At 45.0% G+C, this 20,124-nt stretch overlaps 1 protein-coding gene across 2 annotated transcripts in view; it reads left to right on the forward strand.

Moving 5' to 3' along the window:
* Positions 1-20,124, forward strand: part of RBM19 (RNA binding motif protein 19) — a 1,396,549-nt gene that overhangs the window by 223,367 nt on the left and 1,153,058 nt on the right. For both annotated transcript variants that reach the window (XM_069619226.1, XM_069619227.1), the window contains exon 10: positions 6,423-6,626. In XM_069619226.1, coding sequence (XP_069475327.1) covers positions 6,423-6,626 — 204 coding nt within the window. The remainder of the gene's footprint in view (positions 1-6,422; positions 6,627-20,124) is intronic.

Below are 20,124 nucleotides of genomic sequence, written 5' to 3' on the forward strand. Positions count from 1 at the left end.
CTTTGATAATATATTCAGATATAGTTGGCCATTATCTGCGTATCTGCGTATCAGTGGATGTGCTGGCTGGCGATAACGTTTCACAGGGGGCGCCATGTGGAGATTGCAGATAATTGTGGCTGAGGGAACAGTGCCTGTGTGAATCAATGCTAGGTATCAATAGGTGCTGGGTAGAGTTGATGGTCTAGAGGGGAATTCCAGAGTTATTGCTTTCTTTTGCTGAGGTTTCGTTCTTCCGGGTAGCAAGGAGCAGCGGGATTTTGTTTTGCATTCATGTTGAAGTTCTTAGTGTTTGAATACTTCCACCTACTGGTGCATTGTAGTCCTGTCAGGGTTAAACATAATTTCTGTGAATGGTTCTAAAGGGAAGAATTTAGTGGCTTGGGATGTTTCCTTGATTACCTTTGGTTGATTAGCATGGGTTGGGTGTGGTTTGCGAGCATGATATGGTAGATGGTGAAGAAATAGGTGAGTGTTATCAACTATTTAAGATGTGTGGGGTATTGTATTTGAAGGCTCGTAAGGATGTGATGATGGACTTCAGGATGCTGTCTACAGGGTGAAGTTCAAAGGGCCCTGTAGAGCCCCATTGATGATGTTGGTGAACATGTTAAATGGCAGGTTGAGCCCCAAGAAAGATGATGATGAAGATGATGATGATGATTATAATAATAATTATTATAATGCATACATGAGAGGGACATGGTAATGACCAAGTCAGAGAAGGCATTGATGAAGGATGTGTTGGACTTAGATCAATCGATAATGAGGTTTAAGCTGACAGGGTCTTTTGGAGAGGGGTAAGGGATCGGAGACTGCTTCAAGGCATTTTACGGTAACTACCTCCAGTCTGGCACAAAGCCATGATGACTTGTGGATGATGGCCAGCTCTCTAATGGTACTGCAATGCACGTCTGAGTTGAATGATGTTGCTGTTTGAGGGGTTAGGCCATCCAGGATGTGGTTAGAGGTGGGTATCGGCCATGTTCTAGCAATGAAGAGTGTGTCCAGGTTTTGGGTGGTGATGTCTGCCATGTTTATTGGGTGTTGGATTGCTAAGCGTACATTTATGTGCATCAGATTCTGGGTTCTTGTTGGGCATACTGTCTTGGTTGCGTCGGCTTGAGTGTGATTTGTGATGCCCATGTTGCTGTCTCAGGGTTTACATTCTTTACCTTGTCTGAGGTTTATGGTAATAATCTTTGGCGGGAGCGTGGTGCGACACATAGTAGTTGAAAAAAGATGCCAAAGTGAAGAGGAATTATAAGTAAGCTCTGCTGGACACTGTTCAGATAGATTTCCAAAATCTCCCATGCAGAGGGGGATTTTGGGAAACCACCCCACTAAAGTGAACGGGTAGACGCTGAGAGATTAGCAGAATCCAATCAAGGTATGGTAGCAGAAGGGAATGGCTTAGTCTGATCAAGGGGGTGTGAGAGTTCTCTAGGGCTACAATCTGTCCAAATAGTACCAATACAAATAATTCCTGTTAGACCGGTAAGCACATAAATGTTCAATGATGTATTAGGCCTTTTAAAATGCACACTAAGCAAGTCAAACCTGGAGTCAAATATTGCCACACACATAAAACAGATATATATACATTCACCCTTTGGAGAAGAAAGAACAAACGCATATGAATGAATAACCAGAGTAACACAGGTAAGTACTCTGATGCATGAAATTCAGTAACTACACTTTAGAATAAAGACAGAACAGTTTCCCAAACACTTGATGCACCCAACCCTAAAATGGCTTGGGGCCTTGTGCCCTTAAGTCTTCAGTTCTAAAGTTATACTTTTCAGGTAGGTTTATTAAGAGATTGGATGATGCCAGCGGATGTGTTTCAAAAGTCAGAAAGGTAAGTAACTAACTCAAACCCAGTCATTAGGCTAGCCCTAGGAAGGGATCCTTGACCAGGCCTCCACCAGCCAAAGTCGGGAAACAATATTTTAGGGACAGGACTTGACGCCTGTGTAATCCTATGGAGAACAGGAGGGGGGGGAACATGTATGTTATCTTACCCCCCCTCCCTGATTCAGAATTCTCCAGAGACCACTGCGGAGCATCCCGATCTGTTGGGAATGCAGTCTTCTATGCTTGGTCTGGTTGAGAAAGGCCCAGAGGTCACTTTCAGAAGGAGAGGATTTAGCTTTGGTTGGTCTCAGTGCTTTGGAATTGCCCCAGATGCCTTCCAGCTGAACACCCAAATGAAGAAAAGGAAAAGACTTTTGTGGAGTGACAGGTGATCTTCCGGGAACAAAGGAGCAGGACCTGCAAGGCTTCTGTTGATGCAAGAAGGCTGAAAATGCAGGAACTAACATCTTGCTGTACAAGTTGAAGATCCTTCAAGTTCAAAGAATGCTCTCAGAACGGCGATGGCTACAGTGAGGTAGCCCCTGAGAGAGCTGGTCAGTCCACTGGTTGGTGTAGGGATTCTTCCAAGGGCTCTGAAGGCAAGAATCCTTTAGCAGGAGCCGAGACTGCTTATTCCCACCAGTTGAGGGGTCCAAGGGTGCACTTGAGATCAGCCAGTGAAGTAGGGCTTCACTGCATTCTGTGCCGGAAGCTGCAGGGGTTGTCTTCGGGTCGTGAACTGGCTGCTCTTCTTCATAGAGGACTTGGCTCCAATGATGATGTGTCGAATGGCTGCAGGAGCCCCCTTTTATCCAAGATCTAGTCTGGCCACTCGCCCAGTTCTACCAATGATAAAGATCTGCACCATTCAAACTGGCAGTGCTTAAACAATCATGGATAGCCACTGGCCAAACATTTGGCTAGCAACAGAAATTCATGCACCAGGATGTGTACTGAGAAAAGGCAGTCCCAGCACCTCACACACACACACAATCCACCTCTTTGCCTGGGAAAGCAGCAGCTTTCCCTGGGAAAGGGCTTCCCATATATCCATATATGGAAATTCCTGTCTTGAGAGGGCAGGAAGAAGACTAAAGAACAATATGGCCAAAGGAGAAGCTAAAACCTTGTGGCACGACCATTTTAGGGTGCTAGTCACCTTTAGTAGCCCTTTGTCGTAAATGAAACGAGCATTAACAATGCCAACAGTTTGGGCTTTTGTGTAGGCAATGGAAAGGGACTTGCCAGGCACTGCCGTAGTGGTATCAACTGGGCATTGATGGTAGCAGATGAGAAAAGGGTGCAGGTGCCTGGGCCTCCAATAGCAGTGTCTGTCAAATATCTAATATTTATACACAAGCCAAAACTGTTGGCTTTGCCAATGCTTGTTTTTAACTGGACTTCACTGAAGGACATGCATAGTGCTTATAAATCAAGGAGTTGAAGGCAGACCTGGTTAAGAGTAGCTGGTTTACAAGTCCAATTACGTCATTTACTCTCAGAAGACTGCTTTAAAAAACACTGGCAGGCACTTTGTGTGCACATTTTGTAAATGTAACCAAAATGCCACTACAGAAACAGTTGTAGGGATGTGTGCATTTGTAACAGCAAGAAATTCAGAGAGCCATTCTCTCAGTGCTGATAGTCTTATGGATTGATCAATTTTGCCATTAGAATGAGCAAACGGACAATGGAAGTAAAGTGGAAGGCTTTACATATCTCCAGAAAGTCAGGTTTGGAGTCCAAACAAACCAAAACAAGTTGCCAATTGCAGTCTTTCGGGCGGGGGGGGGGGTGGGGGTAGCAGCAAGAAATCTTTCCTAGCAGGGTCTATAAACAACATACTACTTCAAGCCACCAAAAGAAACTGATAATCCCTTCTCTTGCATGGTGTGCAAAGCTGAGTCACGTGATTTCAAGGCTTCCCTACTACTAGAATAAAAGGCTTTAATTTCCTTCTTGCACACATCCGACCGAGCTAGAGAGCTGTAGACTACCCAATATCAAAAACAAAGAACTATATACCACAACAATGAACTCTAAAAGTAATGTCAGAGCCCATGCCTTAACGGAACTGACTCCCTTGGACGCAATCGGTTCCATTAGTCCTGGTAAGGTGCCTAAAGCTAAAATTGACAGTTATATGATATCTCTGCTCCAGCAGGTCTTCTCCCCTTTGGAACAGAAACCTCATCAGTGCTTCCACAGTAGTTCTACTTGTTTAGAGGCATTGTTCCCTGCCACCAGAGTCTTTGCTGCTTCACCGGACCTACCACTGCTGACCACCTCTCACCTTGTGAGCACCTGGGCGCTGACTGATGGTGGTTGTAAATCAATGAAGATATCCAAACTGCAAGCTTACTAACACTTCTATTGCCTTCTGAAAGACTATCCATTCCTATCAAAGCAAAGTCTTATCAATTAAGTTGCAGCAACATTGGGACATGCACTTACCCATGGGTACCACTCCGCATTAGGAACCAGTAGCCCATTTAGCGAATCAGAAATCAGTCTCTCCTCTGTTTGCCTCAGAGAGACTGACTCCTGCTTGAGCTAAAACGGGGCCTGTCGGTTCGAATAGTTGAACATTGTGTTGAGAGTTCCCAGTTGACATTTGATTTCTCAATTTATTCTAATCACTAGAATCAAGCAATAGTTTGAATTCTATTTATAGAGCGCTATATGTCTAAGCGCTGTACAAAAACAGAAGGACAGTACAATCAAAATGAAAAAAAAGAATGAACAGATAAAGACCTGAGTACGTGAGTTTCAAGCCATGAATGAAAGTAAGTGAGGGAAGAGGAAGGGGAAGAGTGTTCCAATGTTTAGGGGCAAGAAGAGTAAAATATCGGAAATGAAATTTAGGACAGGGCTGATGTGGAGCACTAAGTAGGAAGAGGGATTGACGATGAAGGAAACGAGGAGGGAACATAGAAAGAAATGAGAGGGGAGATATAGGGAGGTGCGAGACTGTGGAGGCATTTAAAAACCAGTGGAGAAAATTAAATGGCAAACATTCAAATGGGAGCCAGTGCAGAGAGACTATTGCGAAAGAGAGGCGTCATGAGAAGATAGAGAGAATAGAAGGTGAATAGATGAGTTATAGATGGAGTGAAGAGGCGCAAGATGGGCAGCGGGAAGACTAAGACTAAGAGGAAGAGAGGACCAGCAGAGAAAAAATCAGGGAGGAGACAAGAATTATAGACGAAAGGTCTAGCCTTGCAAATATTATAGAGATTGAATAGACAGGAGCGGGCAAGGGCAGAGGAGGAGAATGATAGAGAGGGCTTTAGAATGACAAAGATTTCATGCGGAAGAAAAGAAAGGAGGAAAAGTGATAGAGGGCGAGACCTGGGCTGAGGCATGGTGGAGGCAGGAAAGAAAAGAACTTCAGTCTTGGAAGAATTTAGATGGGGATAATGAGCCGTTATTCAGGACTGAATAGAAAGAAGGCACGAGGTAAGAGTCTAAAGAATAGATGGGAGAAAATTAGGAAAAAGAAAGAAAGAGCTGAGTATCGTCAGCATAAAAGTGTTGAGAGACCCAAGAGATGAGGTGAGAGGAATGGTGTATAGAAAAAAAAAAGAGGACGCAGGAACCGATCCCTCAGGTACACCATAGTGAAGAGGGAGAATAGGAGAGATTGAACCCCCAAGGAAACCGACTTAGTGCGATCTGTGAGATAAAAATGAAACCAGTTTAAGACAGGACCACAGAAACCAAGGAGAGAGAGCAGCAAGGGAAAAAAAAATGGTGGCCGACAGTGTCAAAGGCAGCGGACAAGTCAAGCAAGACCAGGAGAGAAGACTATAAGACTCTCTAAGATCTATATTATGCAGTTCTAACCTGCACCACAATATTTATCTAACTTTTTGATAGAAAGCTTATTTCCAAAATCTTTTTGTGTTACCCCATATTTCTGTCTGCTGAGCACCCCTTCTGAGTGTTGACTTTAACTTCTCAACCACTGATAACACAAACCACTGATAAATAGGCAGGCAAATGAATGCTTAAGGGAAACCTGCCTGTCCAGGTTTAAGATGGTAACCTCACACCCTTTACTCAGGAATTTGAGAATTCAATTTAACACTGCTAAATGCACTGTTTATTACGCTAAATACTTGGGCATTATTAGTTATTGCAAGGATGGTGACATCTGTACCATGGCTGAAAGGGCATGTGACAGCAGTCCAAAAAACACTAAAGGGTGGGTGACCGTGTCATTGTAAGGGCCAAAATGAGAAGTGATAATACTGTGATGACTACCTATTAGCATCATGAAGAATAACAGATGAAGCAGGTGGCCACAATGTTCGATGACTGTGAAAGAATGGGTAGCTCTGTAGTAGGACATGCTTTAACTTTGATTATGCACACTTTAGGTTTCTGGGCCTGTTTGTATCTGAAGACCTTTCCCACTGAGACGCTTGTAAAAGAAGTCATTTACTTGCTTGTATTCTTAGGCACTGTGTATTTGCTATTTGGTGAGAGAAGCATTTGCCTCCCTGGAAACATTAGGATCTGCTTACTGTTGCCAATACCTTCTTCGTTTCCCTTTCTGCTAGGTGGGCGTTACATTGAAGTGTTTCGAGATGAACGATCTCTGGAAACTAAATCCACACAAACAGCCAAGGACAGGCCCTGGCAGAAGAGGGAAAAAAAGGATGACGAAGAAGAGGAGGATGTGTCTGAGTCTGGAAGATTGTTTGTGAGGAACTTATCTTACAGCTGCACAGAGGATGACCTTCAGAAAATGTTCTCTAAATATGGTACGTTTTGGCCTTGTTGAAAGTTCCTTCCCATATACGACCTGCAATTGAAACTCAATGAAAAACATGAAGTGGGCAATTTTAAACATTCAAGAAGCAGGTGTTAGGGGAGTTTTCCTAAAGACCTACTGGTAGTAAGACTTTAGTAAGCTATCCCGGTGGTTTGTAGATCCCCAACTCTTACCATAAGTCTGCACAACTCAGGACCTTGGTAGAGTGGCAGAGCAGTCAGGCTTATCTTGAGAGGAAGATGTGAGCTGTAGGTAAGTACACTGAATCTAGTTAGACAGGCACAGCAAAGAAGCACTTGCACTTATAAGTCATATAGATATTTATTATATTTACACCAGAATCACTTTAAATACTTCAGACGTTTATACTAGAACACTTAGGAATACTTGATAATACATTTCAAAGGGCACTTTCACTTTTGTGTTTGTTCTCAGTTACATTTGTAGCAATGTTAGAAAGGGAAAAGACAATTTATTATCTGTTATTGCGCACTCATTCGGTTTATACAGTAATCCATTTACAAGTCACTTAAAATGGTTAGTTAGTGTCACATGAGCTTAGTTCAAAGTTCTAGAGGCTGTTTCTTCGCATAGTAAGTCCTTTAAGTCCCACAACACTACTCTAGTTTAAGGCAGTTCGGAGAGGGCTTGAAGTCTTGACAAGCAGCGAATATGAAGATTTCCTGTGGATTTCTTCCAGTTTCTAGTGTTATTGAAGCAGCAAATTAACATCTAACAAGGGAGACCTTAAAATGGCCTAGAGAAGGGGACACCAGCAGCGGCTTGGGTCTCTGATAAGAGGAGGTTGCCCTGGACACTCTATGTGCACTCCAACGCTCTGGAGCAACTTCTTGGAATCAGGTAAGCAATAACTCTTTCCTGGATGCATCCACGATGTTGCAGCTGTGGATCCGACCTGTGGATTCCTTGGTCTGATGACTGATGGCAGGACAGTAGACTGGATCTCTTTGCAGCTGTCTCGAGGGAGGACCTGTAGCACGACTTTTAGCAACTTCTGGGTTCACTCTGCGGTTTTGGCACCTTTTCTGCAGCACCAACAAAGGACACAGATCATCTGGTCCATCTTCTTCGCTTCGTGCAGTCCCACGTTCTAATGAGGGGGTCTGTCTGAGTTGGATGGAATCTCTGCAGTGTCCTTACGGTTTCAGCAAAGATTTGGACGGATTCGGTCTTTCCATAACGATGCACGTGAAATAGGCAGAAGGTCTCCTGGTATTGAAGTGCCGCAGCTCTGGAAACTCCAAGGACCTCGGGAGATGGCTTGTTTCAAAGTTCGTCTTGGAACTGGTTGTTCCCACCAGCCAAAGGGAAGGAGTTATCCTCTTTTCGGAGATCCTCTGTGACACAGAAAACGGGGTCAGGACAGCAGTGGTCGCTTCAGTGTTGCAAAGGGTCTGCAGGTGTTACTGGTCTTCTTCGGTTACTTCAGCTTCCAGTGGTCAACTTGCTTTTCACTCCAGAAGCGTCACCTTTTATACAGTTCCAGCACACACTACTCTGCAATCTCTCTCAGCATTTTACAGAAAGGAGTATTTGACTGTCCAATCAGGACAGCCAATACCCCGTGTGGGAGCTGGACCTATTCAGGCACTCTGGCAGACAAAGGACAGGGGGGGTGGAAAACTCCCTCCTCCTTCACTTCCTACCTGCCCAGACACTCTGGAGCCTATACGGGGATACCCAAGGGTTCCCGCCAAAGGCAAAACACACACACGGTCCTCCACCTCCCAGAATGGTAGAAGAAGGGCTGACAAAGAACAACCACGATAGTAATGGGGGAAAAAGGAGGGTCCCAAGTTGGTACTTGGGTGCCCTTATTGTGCACTGCTGTGGCTATGGACATAGCCTGCGGTACCAAAAAATACACAATAGTTCGTAGACTATGTCCACTGCCACCAGTCTTAACTAGGTGATTCTCTATGTGACTAAAAATCACAGGAGCAGAGAGAAGTGGGATTCTAGGTTTCCCTTTGGTACTCCACTGAAGGTGGTGTGTGCCAATCTCTGTCTATAAAGTTTTGAGAACTGTAAAGAACTGTAGTTACTTGAGGGTATAGAAAAATAAGCTTAAAGGAGGACCCTAAGGGTGCCCAGCAACACCTGCCCATAAGAAGCTGTGTGCTGTAGTAGTAAAACACAGATGACTTTAAGAGCTATGGAGCAGACAGACTCCACAGTACAGGTAGAATACAAAGAATAGACTTCCAAAAGACAGAGCCTACAAGAATGGATGAGTAGAAAAAGGCTCCACACATTCAGGATTGAAAGAGAGAGGTCCAGAAGTCCAGCAAAAGGTGCTGGGGGTCTCACTAGGAGAGGGTATGACGCATAACAATGATCTCCCTACAAGCAGGTGTTCCATCTGCATTTTATTAGTACAGTCTGTCATATATTTGGGTTTGCCTGCCACAAAAATCCTTCGATAGTTGAGCGCTGGAGGGATTTTGCCGGTTTGTCCTTACTGCTCAGAACGATAAGGGTTTGTAATGCAAGCTGCTCTTTGTACTTTAAACGTCTTGGAAAAATGGGATTAAGTAATGTGTGTGACTGAAGGCTTTGGCACAATTTTCTCTTTCCCATCCTGATTAGTTTGTAGTACTCTTGCGTCCCGTCGCCTTTCCTCCATAAATATGGCCATGCCATGGAATGGGGACAGGAACAAAGCTACCATTTTGTTATGTTGAGAGCGAAGTAGGTCCATCTCTATCCATACGCAAGATTGGTGAGGGAACGAGACCCTCCCCACACCCCACTTGCTCACTCTGGCCACCGCTTAGTAATGAGATATATAAAACATTGCTATATGGGTGGAAACAGTTCCAAAACACAGCCAGAGGCCTCCAAAAAATCCAGATACACTTTATAAACTGTTAACAAACTCCTTCTGAGTGCAGGTAAAATGCCCAGGGGTAGGTACATACCCCCAAAGCCACTTTAGGAGAGTTCCAATTCAGTCGAAAGTGACATAGGCAGCACCTACTATCCGCATCTATTCGAATAATTAAGGTAAGTGTCAGTTCTACCCTACAGGTGCAGATTATTCACCAAACTACCTCAGGGAGGACCAGAGGAGACCCCACGGGAGAGATCCAGAGGTTGGTCAGAAAACCAGTAGCCCCACAAGAAGGTTAAGCTGAGCAGGAAGACCCCAATGTAAACTAATAGTAAAAATGGTAACGACTTGCTTCTGAAATGTCTTCCCCCTGGACCAGAGGGACCCCTGGGGGGGTGCATATTAAAAATAAAAGCCCACCCAAAGGCCTTGTGGTAAGTGCTCCCAATGTTGGTTCCCCATAATTTGGTTCTGTAGCAGCTGAAAAACCAAGAAAGTATAGGCTTTCTTTTTAGGTGGAGTTTAACAGGATCCACTCCCAGAAACTTGAAGCCTAGCAACATTCTTTCCATGATGGAGCCTTTCAAGGCAGCAGCTGAAGCACTGGCAAGGAAGACACTAGGATTGCGATGGAACCTGACAAAGTGGATTCCGGTGCTTGGCAGGCAAAAAAGGAGGCATCAACTCAGCAGAAGACAGTCCCCGCATGGAAGAAAATGGTGATCGCGACACAGCAAATCCCATGGAGCAGATGAGGGTGAGTTTTGGTGTCGCAATACCCTTCCATGCTACAGCAGGGATCGGCATCAGTGTGTGAGATCCTGGCAGTAAACAGCAGGAAGCAGAAGTAAAGCAGCCTGGAGACAGTTCAATTATGTAAGGCATGACCCAGCACACAAGTGGAGTTATCCGGCAGATGCAGGTCACCCAGGATGAGTCTGTAGCAGTATTAAACAGATGTGCCTGATATACTGTGTTCAGCCATTATTGAATGAGGGCCTACAAAGGCAGCAATGGTGGGGAAAGTCTGTAATCCTGCTTCTTCCGAAGCTCAGCAACAACAGAGTGAGCTGGTATAGGGTTCCCCCTTTAGTACTACTACTCAGAAGTGCTAGCAAAAGCCAGACCACCAATAATAAGAGGGGACTAGGGACAAAGAGATCAGGTGGCCAGCCATTCGTGTTGGCCCTTAGGACTGCCACTCAACCCAGACCACCCTCACAGAATGAGAGAGGACAATCACAGGCATATATACCTGTCTAAACCATGAAAAACCAATATGGATGCTGCCATGTGTAGTCACAAAGAGGCCACATGTGCTGAGCAGCTATGCTAATTCTACCTAATGGTTCCCTGGAACAAAGCCTCTGAAACAAAATTGTCAAGGGAAGCACTTTAAAAATACATTGGTCCCCCAGCGACTACCAAAAAGGTACATTGGGCTACCAAAGTTGCAAAGCGGCTTGCACCCCTGGTGAAGCCATAAATAAATTAGTTTCCTCCAGACTACTCCCTAAAGCCAATGTAGGATGGCATAATCACTCCAAGGCACTGTAAAGAAGCACAAGAAGCACCCCTGGGACTGGGAGCCTTATGGGTGACCCAGGACCATATGCCCATAATGAGCCAAAACGTGTTACACTGGCAGGGGGACTTCAGTGTCTCTGGCCACTAATCAGTCAGTAATTTCTTAGTTCCTGTTACAGGTGGTTACATTGAAATACATACATAGTTGGTTACATCTTGGCAAATAATACATTGCATGAGGGTTACATAATGGCTAAGGCTAGCATCCGGCCACCTATGGCGGGATGACAGGAAGCAATACCGGCGGGGTACAGGAGTCATACAAATAGCATCATTTTTATTGCTTTGCGGAAGGCTAAGTGAGAATAAATCCTCCTAATGTGAGTGGGTAGAGAATTCCAGTGCGATGCGGCCATGGTAGAGAAGCTAGTACCGCCTGCACAAACTCTCTGGGTCTTAGGAATGGAAATTCGATTGGTGTAGGCCAGTCTGATGGGCCTCGTTGTGATTGGCTTAGCTATTCTTTGGACCAAATATGGGGGTGCCAGGTCATGAACGCAATTATGCGTAAGGGCAAGTGTTTTAAAGACAATCCTTTCTTTAACAGGGAGCCAGTGGACCTGCCTCCTAACCTCCGAGATGTGGTCCCTTTTTGAAATACCGGTGCCAGCCCTAAAGGCATTGTTTTGCACCATTTGGAGTTTGGAGATATTTTTTCCAGAGGTCCCTACAAATAGGTCAATGATGCAAAATAATAAAGAAGGAAAAGTTGACGGCCCTAAAAAGTGGTTTTAGAATTGCCAAAAATAGATATTCTATCTTTACAGCTACCTCTCGTAGCCAAGAGGGGAGCTAGGGCAGCTGTTTTCCAAATGTTCCCCTTGGCATCCCTGGGTGAGTCTTCTCACCCAGATACAGTGTATCTTAGTAATAGACTGATCGCAACTGTCTACTTTTCATTAGGCTGCACCACAATGTAGCCATTGTATTGTGATGGTACCTATTTTCTCCCTGAATAGTATCAACATTGTTTCCTTGTGAATAATTCCTCCAGCTACGGTAGTCAACTGCCTACATTGCCCTTCTATTGCGTTTTTCGAGGCTGAAACACCCATTTTTGGCCATTTGCTTACAGATCTTGTAAAGTCAGCCTGATTGAAGGGGAACTAGTTCTAGCTGCACTAAGGCCTGCTAGACACCTCAGTCCACATACATGTGTGTGTTCTCCGTGAACACATTCATGAGGAGGCCTTCATTGATTGGGAGGCTGCCAAATGTTTGAATAGTGCATTGGATTTGATTGGTGGGCTGAGGTCACCCTCAGCCCTATGCATGTGGAGATCACAAGCCATGAATTGTAGACTGCCTGGAATTGCTTCTATGCACCTAGAAATAATCTTCACTGAAGTTCCTACTGGAAGCTCTGTTGCTGGATTCCTGATTCTTCTGTAAATTGAGGCTGATACTTCACAGAGGAAACCAAGTGATTCCTCCCCTTTATCCAGCACAGGCAGTTGGATTCTCAATCTCTGCAACTGTTGTTTTCTCTCGTGAAGCTCCTGGGAATGTGCCTCTACATCCCAGAAGTGAGAGTGCTGTTCTGCTACTTGTGGCAGACTGTGTTACTTCTGCTGTTGAAAGGCGCCTGCTTAAACTCTGGACTCTTGAGGCCAGACTCTGCTACTATTCTTTCACTGCCCCCTTCCTGCAGGGTGGAACACAGCTGGGACTGTCTGCTGGCTCGAACCAAGGGTCAGAATACTCCAAACTAGTCACTGGTGCTGTCTCCACAGTCTTATGGGAGTCCATATACATCATATGCACCATGGTTTCCATCCCTTTGTCACTAGGGGATCTGCTTGCAGACCCTGCACACCAGACCTGTTCTTGTGACCAGTACTGACGCTGGCATTCAGGCAATCCTATGCATTCTTTCTTTCTTGGCTTCTACATCAATAGGTCTTCATCTGGATCTCCTATAGTGGGGTTGCCTCGTCAACCAGATTACAAAGATTGCTATGTAACCCCTGGCTTAATTAGCGCCGGGTAAGTGAGGTTACCTGCTGTACTAACACTTTTAGGGGGAAGGAAATAAACACATGCCCGCAAAAGGAATTGGTCAAACATTGTCTTTTCAAACTATGTTTTTACTGTTGTGTTATAAATAATTAATTTACCTGAGGACTGTACCACCTCCCAGAGGAGCCATTGGAATGTTGGGAGTTGGAAAACTGTAATTGACCTGGATCACTGTCCGCAGAAAGAGCCAGCGAGAAAACAGAAACAATCTTCAAAATGAGTGGGCCAAAGAGAGAGAGCGTGGGCTTGTGCCCTGTGCCATGATTCTCTCTGGTGCCCTGACATTGAGCGGCCCACAGGGCTTCAGTATTCAAGTGCCACGGCTGCATATACTTGTAGTAGCCCGGCAAGGAGCAGAAGACACAAGGCTTGGATGAATATGTGGCATATTTGTGTGTTGGCCTGCCCTGGGGCCAGTCAGGGCAGGCAAAAGACTTTTAAGCCCCCAACCGCATCAGTGGTGCAGCCGGGTGAATATCTCCACTGTGTCCTGTGCTGGGGAGAAGGTGTTGGCATATGGTGGTGGATCCGCAGCCTGCTCCGTGGCCAGAATGGGCGGTACAGAAGAATCCACTGCTCCCGCTCCCTGCCTGGTTATGTCAGAGCCTAGCCAGAGTGGTGTGAGGGTTATGGGCAGCGCTGGATCACTAGCCCTTTGAGGGGGGACATTCAAGGCACAGAGTGAGAGGCAGACGGGCCTTGCCCCTGCTCCCAAAGGGAGAGTATAATGATGTGTGCATCGCGTGGCACAACGACCCGGATCACAGCGACGATGGTGGAGCCACCATGTGCATGGGACGCCACACCAAACGCTATATCGCGGGCCTGTGGCAATGACTTTGTGCTTTGCCCCCCTGGAAGGAGAGAACATCCAAGTAGCAGCGGAGAGTTAGATAATCGTGTGGGAGTGTGGGAAATGCGTCTGTTCCATCCCTGGGCTCCATAATAGAAAAGGAACGGTGTCTTGCTTGGTCCACCAACTGGACAGCCCTAGATGGACTATGTGCCCTTGTTGTGTTCTGTAATGGCTGGCTGCAGCAGCAGTGGTAAATTACTTTTCATGTGTAATTTATGTAGAGTTAGCTAGTTTTTGGAAGGTGTTATGCGCAGTGAGTCTCTCTCGCTAGTCTCTCTCCCATCAGTAGCAGGGGGAGAGACTAGAGATGTGATCTGCTTCAGATTGCTTAGATGGTGGAGTCTTCTGGAGGGCTAGCATCACCTAGATCTGTCACAGGTTTCGTGTTTTCTCACCTGTTTATGTTGTCTTGCGGAATCCTTCGCCGGGGTTTTCTTCCGTGCTGTTCGGCTCTTGTATAAGCCCGCTTGGCTGTCGTCGGATTCCAGGATTCGTTCAGCTTCTTCGTCTGGGATCAAGGGCAATCCAGGAAGACCAGGAGGGGAGAGTGCACACGGAAGAGGTGTGCGTGGACGCGGAAAGAACAGGTACAAGGGAAGGAGAAGGAGAGGGTCCGGGAATTAGAGCAGCAACTCCGTTCCAGGAGCACAACACGACGCACGTCTAGCCTCGGCTAACAAAAGCGTTGAGACGCGCAGAGCCGCGGGGGCGTGGTTACTTTATGGAACGTGCTGCATGGACGTAAAGGTCGATAGACCGCGTTCTGCGAATACGGCCATGTTGGGTGTACTACGGCGAGTAGCCCCCGACGTGCCAGGCACCAGGAGGACGAAAAAAGGGGCGTGATTGATGGATCATGACAAGATCAGTGGGTTCAAACCTTTTTGTACTGAGCTTCACGTCGAGTAAAAATATTGTTTCCACCCTCCGCAAGCTATAACTGCTTATATTTTCTATTAAAAGCAATTGCTGCATTTCCTTTTAAAGAGACTTGCACCCAACCTGGATATCCTTTGGGCCCCCCTATGGGGGCCAGCCTGAAGTTTGAAAATTACTGGCCTAGATGGAGGAATCACCCATGAGCTATCCCTTAGTCCTCTAGTTATATGGGTAGCATCATGTACCAGCTATTAATTCTCCCTGGAAATTCTGAACCCCGCAGACCCCTCTGAATAACCTACCTGCCACTACAGTATCGACAGTGGCATTCTAGACACCCACGGGAAGGGAAAGGTGAAGTGGATAAATAATAAACACCAGATAACTTTGAAAACCTTTATTGGTCAACTGGTCTGCCGCTGATACCTGCAAAAGACATTCACACAGAATTAGATCACAATCTGGCATGCTGAGTTTGAATTGCTCCCACATCACCCCTGACTGATATCTTTCATTACCTGGTAGCCTCTGCTTGTTGCTTAGAGGCTGGAGCCAAGCTGTAAATTAGTGTATCTTCAAGACTTGTAAGTCTTTGTAAAATCGGCCAGTCTCTTTTTGTAAATATTTGCTCTCCATTTCTTTGTGGTCTTTTTCCTTTTTTCTTCAACACCCTATCTAGATATCTCTGAATTAACTCTCCCTACACTAGTTGCATAACCCTTGTACTACCCAAGCTTTTATTCAATAACATATCTACAGAAGCTTTCAGTTTCGGAAGTAATCCAGAGAATCATCTCCAGGATTTGAATTTACTTTTGAACACTCGCTACAGCACCTTGTTAAAAAGGAGGGATCTTTTCCTTATGCCCAGCTTGGCTGCTTGCCCTGGACACTCGCACATCCCTGCATCCTTTGTTCCCTGGAGAATGTGCAATGTGCTGCTGCTGTGGTTTCTCTAAATATCCTAGTACCAGTGTGCCACTGATGCAGTCTTGCGGACTCAGTTACTAAACAGCGTTCTCTCCTGTTACGCGCTTCTGACGCTCTTGGGATCTTTCTCTAGTCCTGCTCGCGGCTAGTCTGCAGAATGTAGCGCGTACCCACAGCTCTTTTTTTCTCCACATGCACAGCAACCACTGCTCTGCTCCACCTATTGGCTCACCTCAAACAACTGCACTGGGAAACGATGCTTTAAGCACTTGGAATTGTTGGGGTGTAAACTAGTCCTTAAACTTTAAAGAGACCAAACTTAAGGGTAAACGGGGCCTCGCTGTTCTTGTCTGTCACAAGAGTTTCCTAAAACCTAACTATGAACTAGTAACTGAATAGATGAATAATTAACAATTAATAGAAAATTCCCACAATGTTTCTTGGGATCTTAAATTCGATTGTTCTCCTTAGTTCCTGCCTTCTTTTCTTGCTGAATTGATGAGTTAAAGTCTGTCTTTGTGCAGGGCGCTGACATGAGACTTGCTGGTTTTTTTTGCATCTGAGGAAAGCCAATTTTAGAATACTTCAAAATTGCCTCACAGGGGACAGGTGAGCCAGTCATCTTTTCAATGACGTCCCTCCTACTTGAGAAGGTACAGGATAGTTTAGCTAATAAGAAATCTACTCAAGGAAAACCAACTTGTAAAATATTTTGAGCTAAAGATGCTGCAGTGACTACCCCCTTCAAAGGAATAAAGTGACCCTCCTTGGTTAACAGATCAACCACCACCAAAACTGTAGAACATCCCTGATCTATAGGAAGATCCACAATAAAGTCCACAGAGATAGTATACCGTGGAAGAGGAGGAACAGCGAGTGGTTGCAGCAAACCTGCTCGTTTACCCACAGCGTTCTTTGACCGGGGACTGACTTCACAAGTTTTGAAAAAGTTTAAGGTGTCCACTCTCGTGGTACTCTACTAAAACTCTCTTTGGACCAGATCCAAGGTTTTTTTAAACCATGGGTGACCAGCTGATAGGGATTCGTGATAGTCATTTCAATTTATTTCACGTTATTCTTCTGAGGGCAAAGATTTATTTGAATCAACAAATGGAAGCCCATCCTTAATGTAGCGGACCTGGTCTTGACGAGCCGAACTCTTCATCTGTTCCTCAGACACACTTTGTTGAATTTCCTGAGCCAGCTCTCTTCTTCTTTGAACACTGGCTAAAACAAAACGATCTTCAGCAATCAAAGGTTTGCCACAAATGTCTTTCTCATGTTCCCTTCCTGGGAACTTTCGAGATAAAACATCATCTTTACCATTCAACCGGCCTGGTCGGAAAGTAACTACACAATTATAGTAAAAGAAAAAGTGACCACCACAACTGCTAGATGTAAGAGTCTTGACGGACTTCAAAAAAGCTGATTAAGATTATCTGTTAAAACTGTCACAGTAAACCTTGCTTCCATCAAATAGTGACGTCACTCCTCAAAGGCGGATTTAATATCCAACAGCTCCCTATCTGTTATTTTATAATTACATTGAACAGGTGACAGCTTCTTAGAGAAATAACCTACTGGATGTAGTTGTCCTGAATCGTCATGTCTTTGAGACAACACTGCTCCAAGAGGCAGATTAGAAGCATCTGCCTCTACAAACAAAAGGTTTGGAAGGATCAGGGTGTATCAAGATGGGTTCTGAAGTGAAAAAATCTTTCGATAATTGAAAAGCTACCTCAGATTTGGAATTCCACACAAATTTCACTCCCTTTCTTAAGAGCTAGGTGATGGCCGTAATTATCTGCAAAAATCCTCCAATGAACTGTCTGTAAAAATTGGGGAAACCCAGGAAACTTTGTACCTCTTTCACCTTTGTTGGGGATGGCCATTCCTTCACGGCCTAAACCTTAATCCATCTCCAGACCTCGAGGAGAAGTAAATCCTAACAACTCCACTGTTTCAGTATGAAATGTACTGTTTTACAGTTTAGCATATAGATGCTTAGCCCTCAAATTACTGAGCACAAGCTTCACATGATTCTGAGGTTGTTCCAAATTCTGGGATTGAATCAAGGTTTTATCAATGTAAACAATAACAAAAATATCCCAAAACTCCCCTAAGACCTCATTGATGAAAAACTGAAATGCTGCAGGGACATTACACAGACCAAACAAAAGGCATCACTAGATATTCAAATAAACCAAACTTAGTCTTGAACGCTGTTTTCCACACATCACCCTGTCGCACTCTGACTAAATGATATGCTCCGCATACATCTATCTTTGAGAAAATATTTGCTCCTTGGAACTGGTCCAACAAAACCGAGATCAGAGGAACCCTGGTAGTCAATGCAAGTTCTTAAGGTTCCTTCCTTCTGGGGCAAAAAATCCAAAGGCGAAGCTGCCGGAGACTGTGAATGTCTAGTAAATCCCTTTGCTAAGTTCCCATCAATATATTCTTTGAGATATTCATTTTCTCTTTCCATAAGGGCATATGTTCTACTGCATGGCAAAGGAGCTCCTGCCTCCAACTCTATCTTGCAGTCGCAGAATCGATGCAGAGTGAGTTCCCCCTCTACATCAAAGACATCCCAGAATTCCTTGTAAATCTCCAGTATTTCTCCCATAACAGCTCCAATGGAATGAGAAGGTTCTCGTCCTTCAGCCAATCTCACTACATTCTCTTCACAATCAGAAAAAGAGCACCCAACAGCAGCTTTTCCTTCAAAGCGAACTCTGTTTGTCTACTCCAATCTGTCATAGGGTTGTGATTTGACAACCATGACATTCCTAGAATTACTCTCAATTGCTGGGAGAGTTCAAAAGCAATTTCCTCCCGATGACTATCCATGATTACCAGATCTGCAGTCACAGTTTCATGAGTTATGAGACCTGATGTGAGTGTGGAGCCGTCCATGGCCCTAACCTACTCAGCGTGCTCTTTGGACACACATGGAATTCCCAACTTCTTAGCTACTCCACAATCCATAGTTACTTGTGGCTCCTGAATCAATCACCACTGGTCCTCCTCCTTTAAGACTTCCCTCAACAAACAAGCATACATTGATGGTAATATGTGGAACTGCCGTATGCAGAGTGTTGGCCACCTACTGGGTTCTAGTTGCAGAAGACTGAAACCTTCGAGCAGTGTTGGGACCATTTCCCAGGAAATGACCCCCTTATCACAGTATAAACATGCATTATACTGACACCATCACTCCTTTTTCTCCTTGGTGAGCGGGCCTTGTATCCTTCCGGACTTCTCAATGCTCCTAACCCTTGAATCCCTTTTTTCCACCTCTAATCTAGGTCACTCTGCCCTAGTATTTATTCTGACTTCATTATTTCCTCTCCTACCCTCAGCCTTTCTGTCCCCCAAGCGAAAGTTCACCTACATAACTAGAAAAGTCAGAGCTTCACAGAAGGTGGGGTGATCAATTACTGGTAAGGCATCCTTTAGTTCACCTCTTAATCCCAGGCAAAACAATGATGCTCTCTTTTCTTCCGACATTTAACTCTCCAAAACTAAGCATTTACATTGAGTGATGTGACTCACTGAGTCTCTATTCCCCTGTTTGAGTTCTAGAAGTTCCCCATCACCCTCCAATGTTTCCTGCCATCTATCAAACATCTTAAACTCCACTTTAAAGAGTATACAATTCTTTAACACCAGATTATTCTGTCCCACCGAAAGCACCGGCCACGCTGCTGCCTCCCTATACAAATAGGACAGAATAAAAGCCACCTTAGCTGCATCAGTTGGAAATGCCTTAAGCCTGTAAAGTAAATGTAACTCGCATTGTGCCATAAAGATCAAAAATATTTTACTGTCCCCATCCTAGCTCTCTGGGGATGCCAATGGAATAGGCAAATGCATACCCCGACTACTACTCCTAACCACATCCTTATCTATCTCTAGTCTTCCAACATCTCCATCCCAAACTTACTCGGGTGGTTCGTCCTTGGGACTAGTGGTCGGAGTTTGCGTTTCACTTCTTTCCAAAAAAGGATTTACCTTGGTCCTCCTACCCTCCGATTTAAATTACATTCTCTTTATGGGCTGCCTTCAGTTCATCTCGTAGCTCCTTAGGCACCTCTCCCAGAAGAGTCCATTGTGATCTCTGTGGGTTCCATGACATCTAAGGCAGATTTAATTATGTTGGCCTTTCATACTAAAACATCATGGTTTTCCTAAATCGGCAGAAGTTTCTGAACCCCACAGACCCACCAAGGTGTCTCGTAAATAACTGATGGGTGTGATGAATTTAGCGATGTCATCCCTTCTACCCTAGGGGGAGACCTTTCAAATGCGGCCACAGTCCAACAGTCCCTCTGGGGGTGGTATACATGGGAGAGGAAA

This window comes from Ambystoma mexicanum, chromosome 10 (assembly GCF_040938575.1).
Source record: "Ambystoma mexicanum isolate Mex_15411 chromosome 10, UKY_AmexF1_1, whole genome shotgun sequence".
Classification (NCBI taxonomy): Eukaryota; Metazoa; Chordata; class Amphibia; order Caudata; family Ambystomatidae; genus Ambystoma; species Ambystoma mexicanum.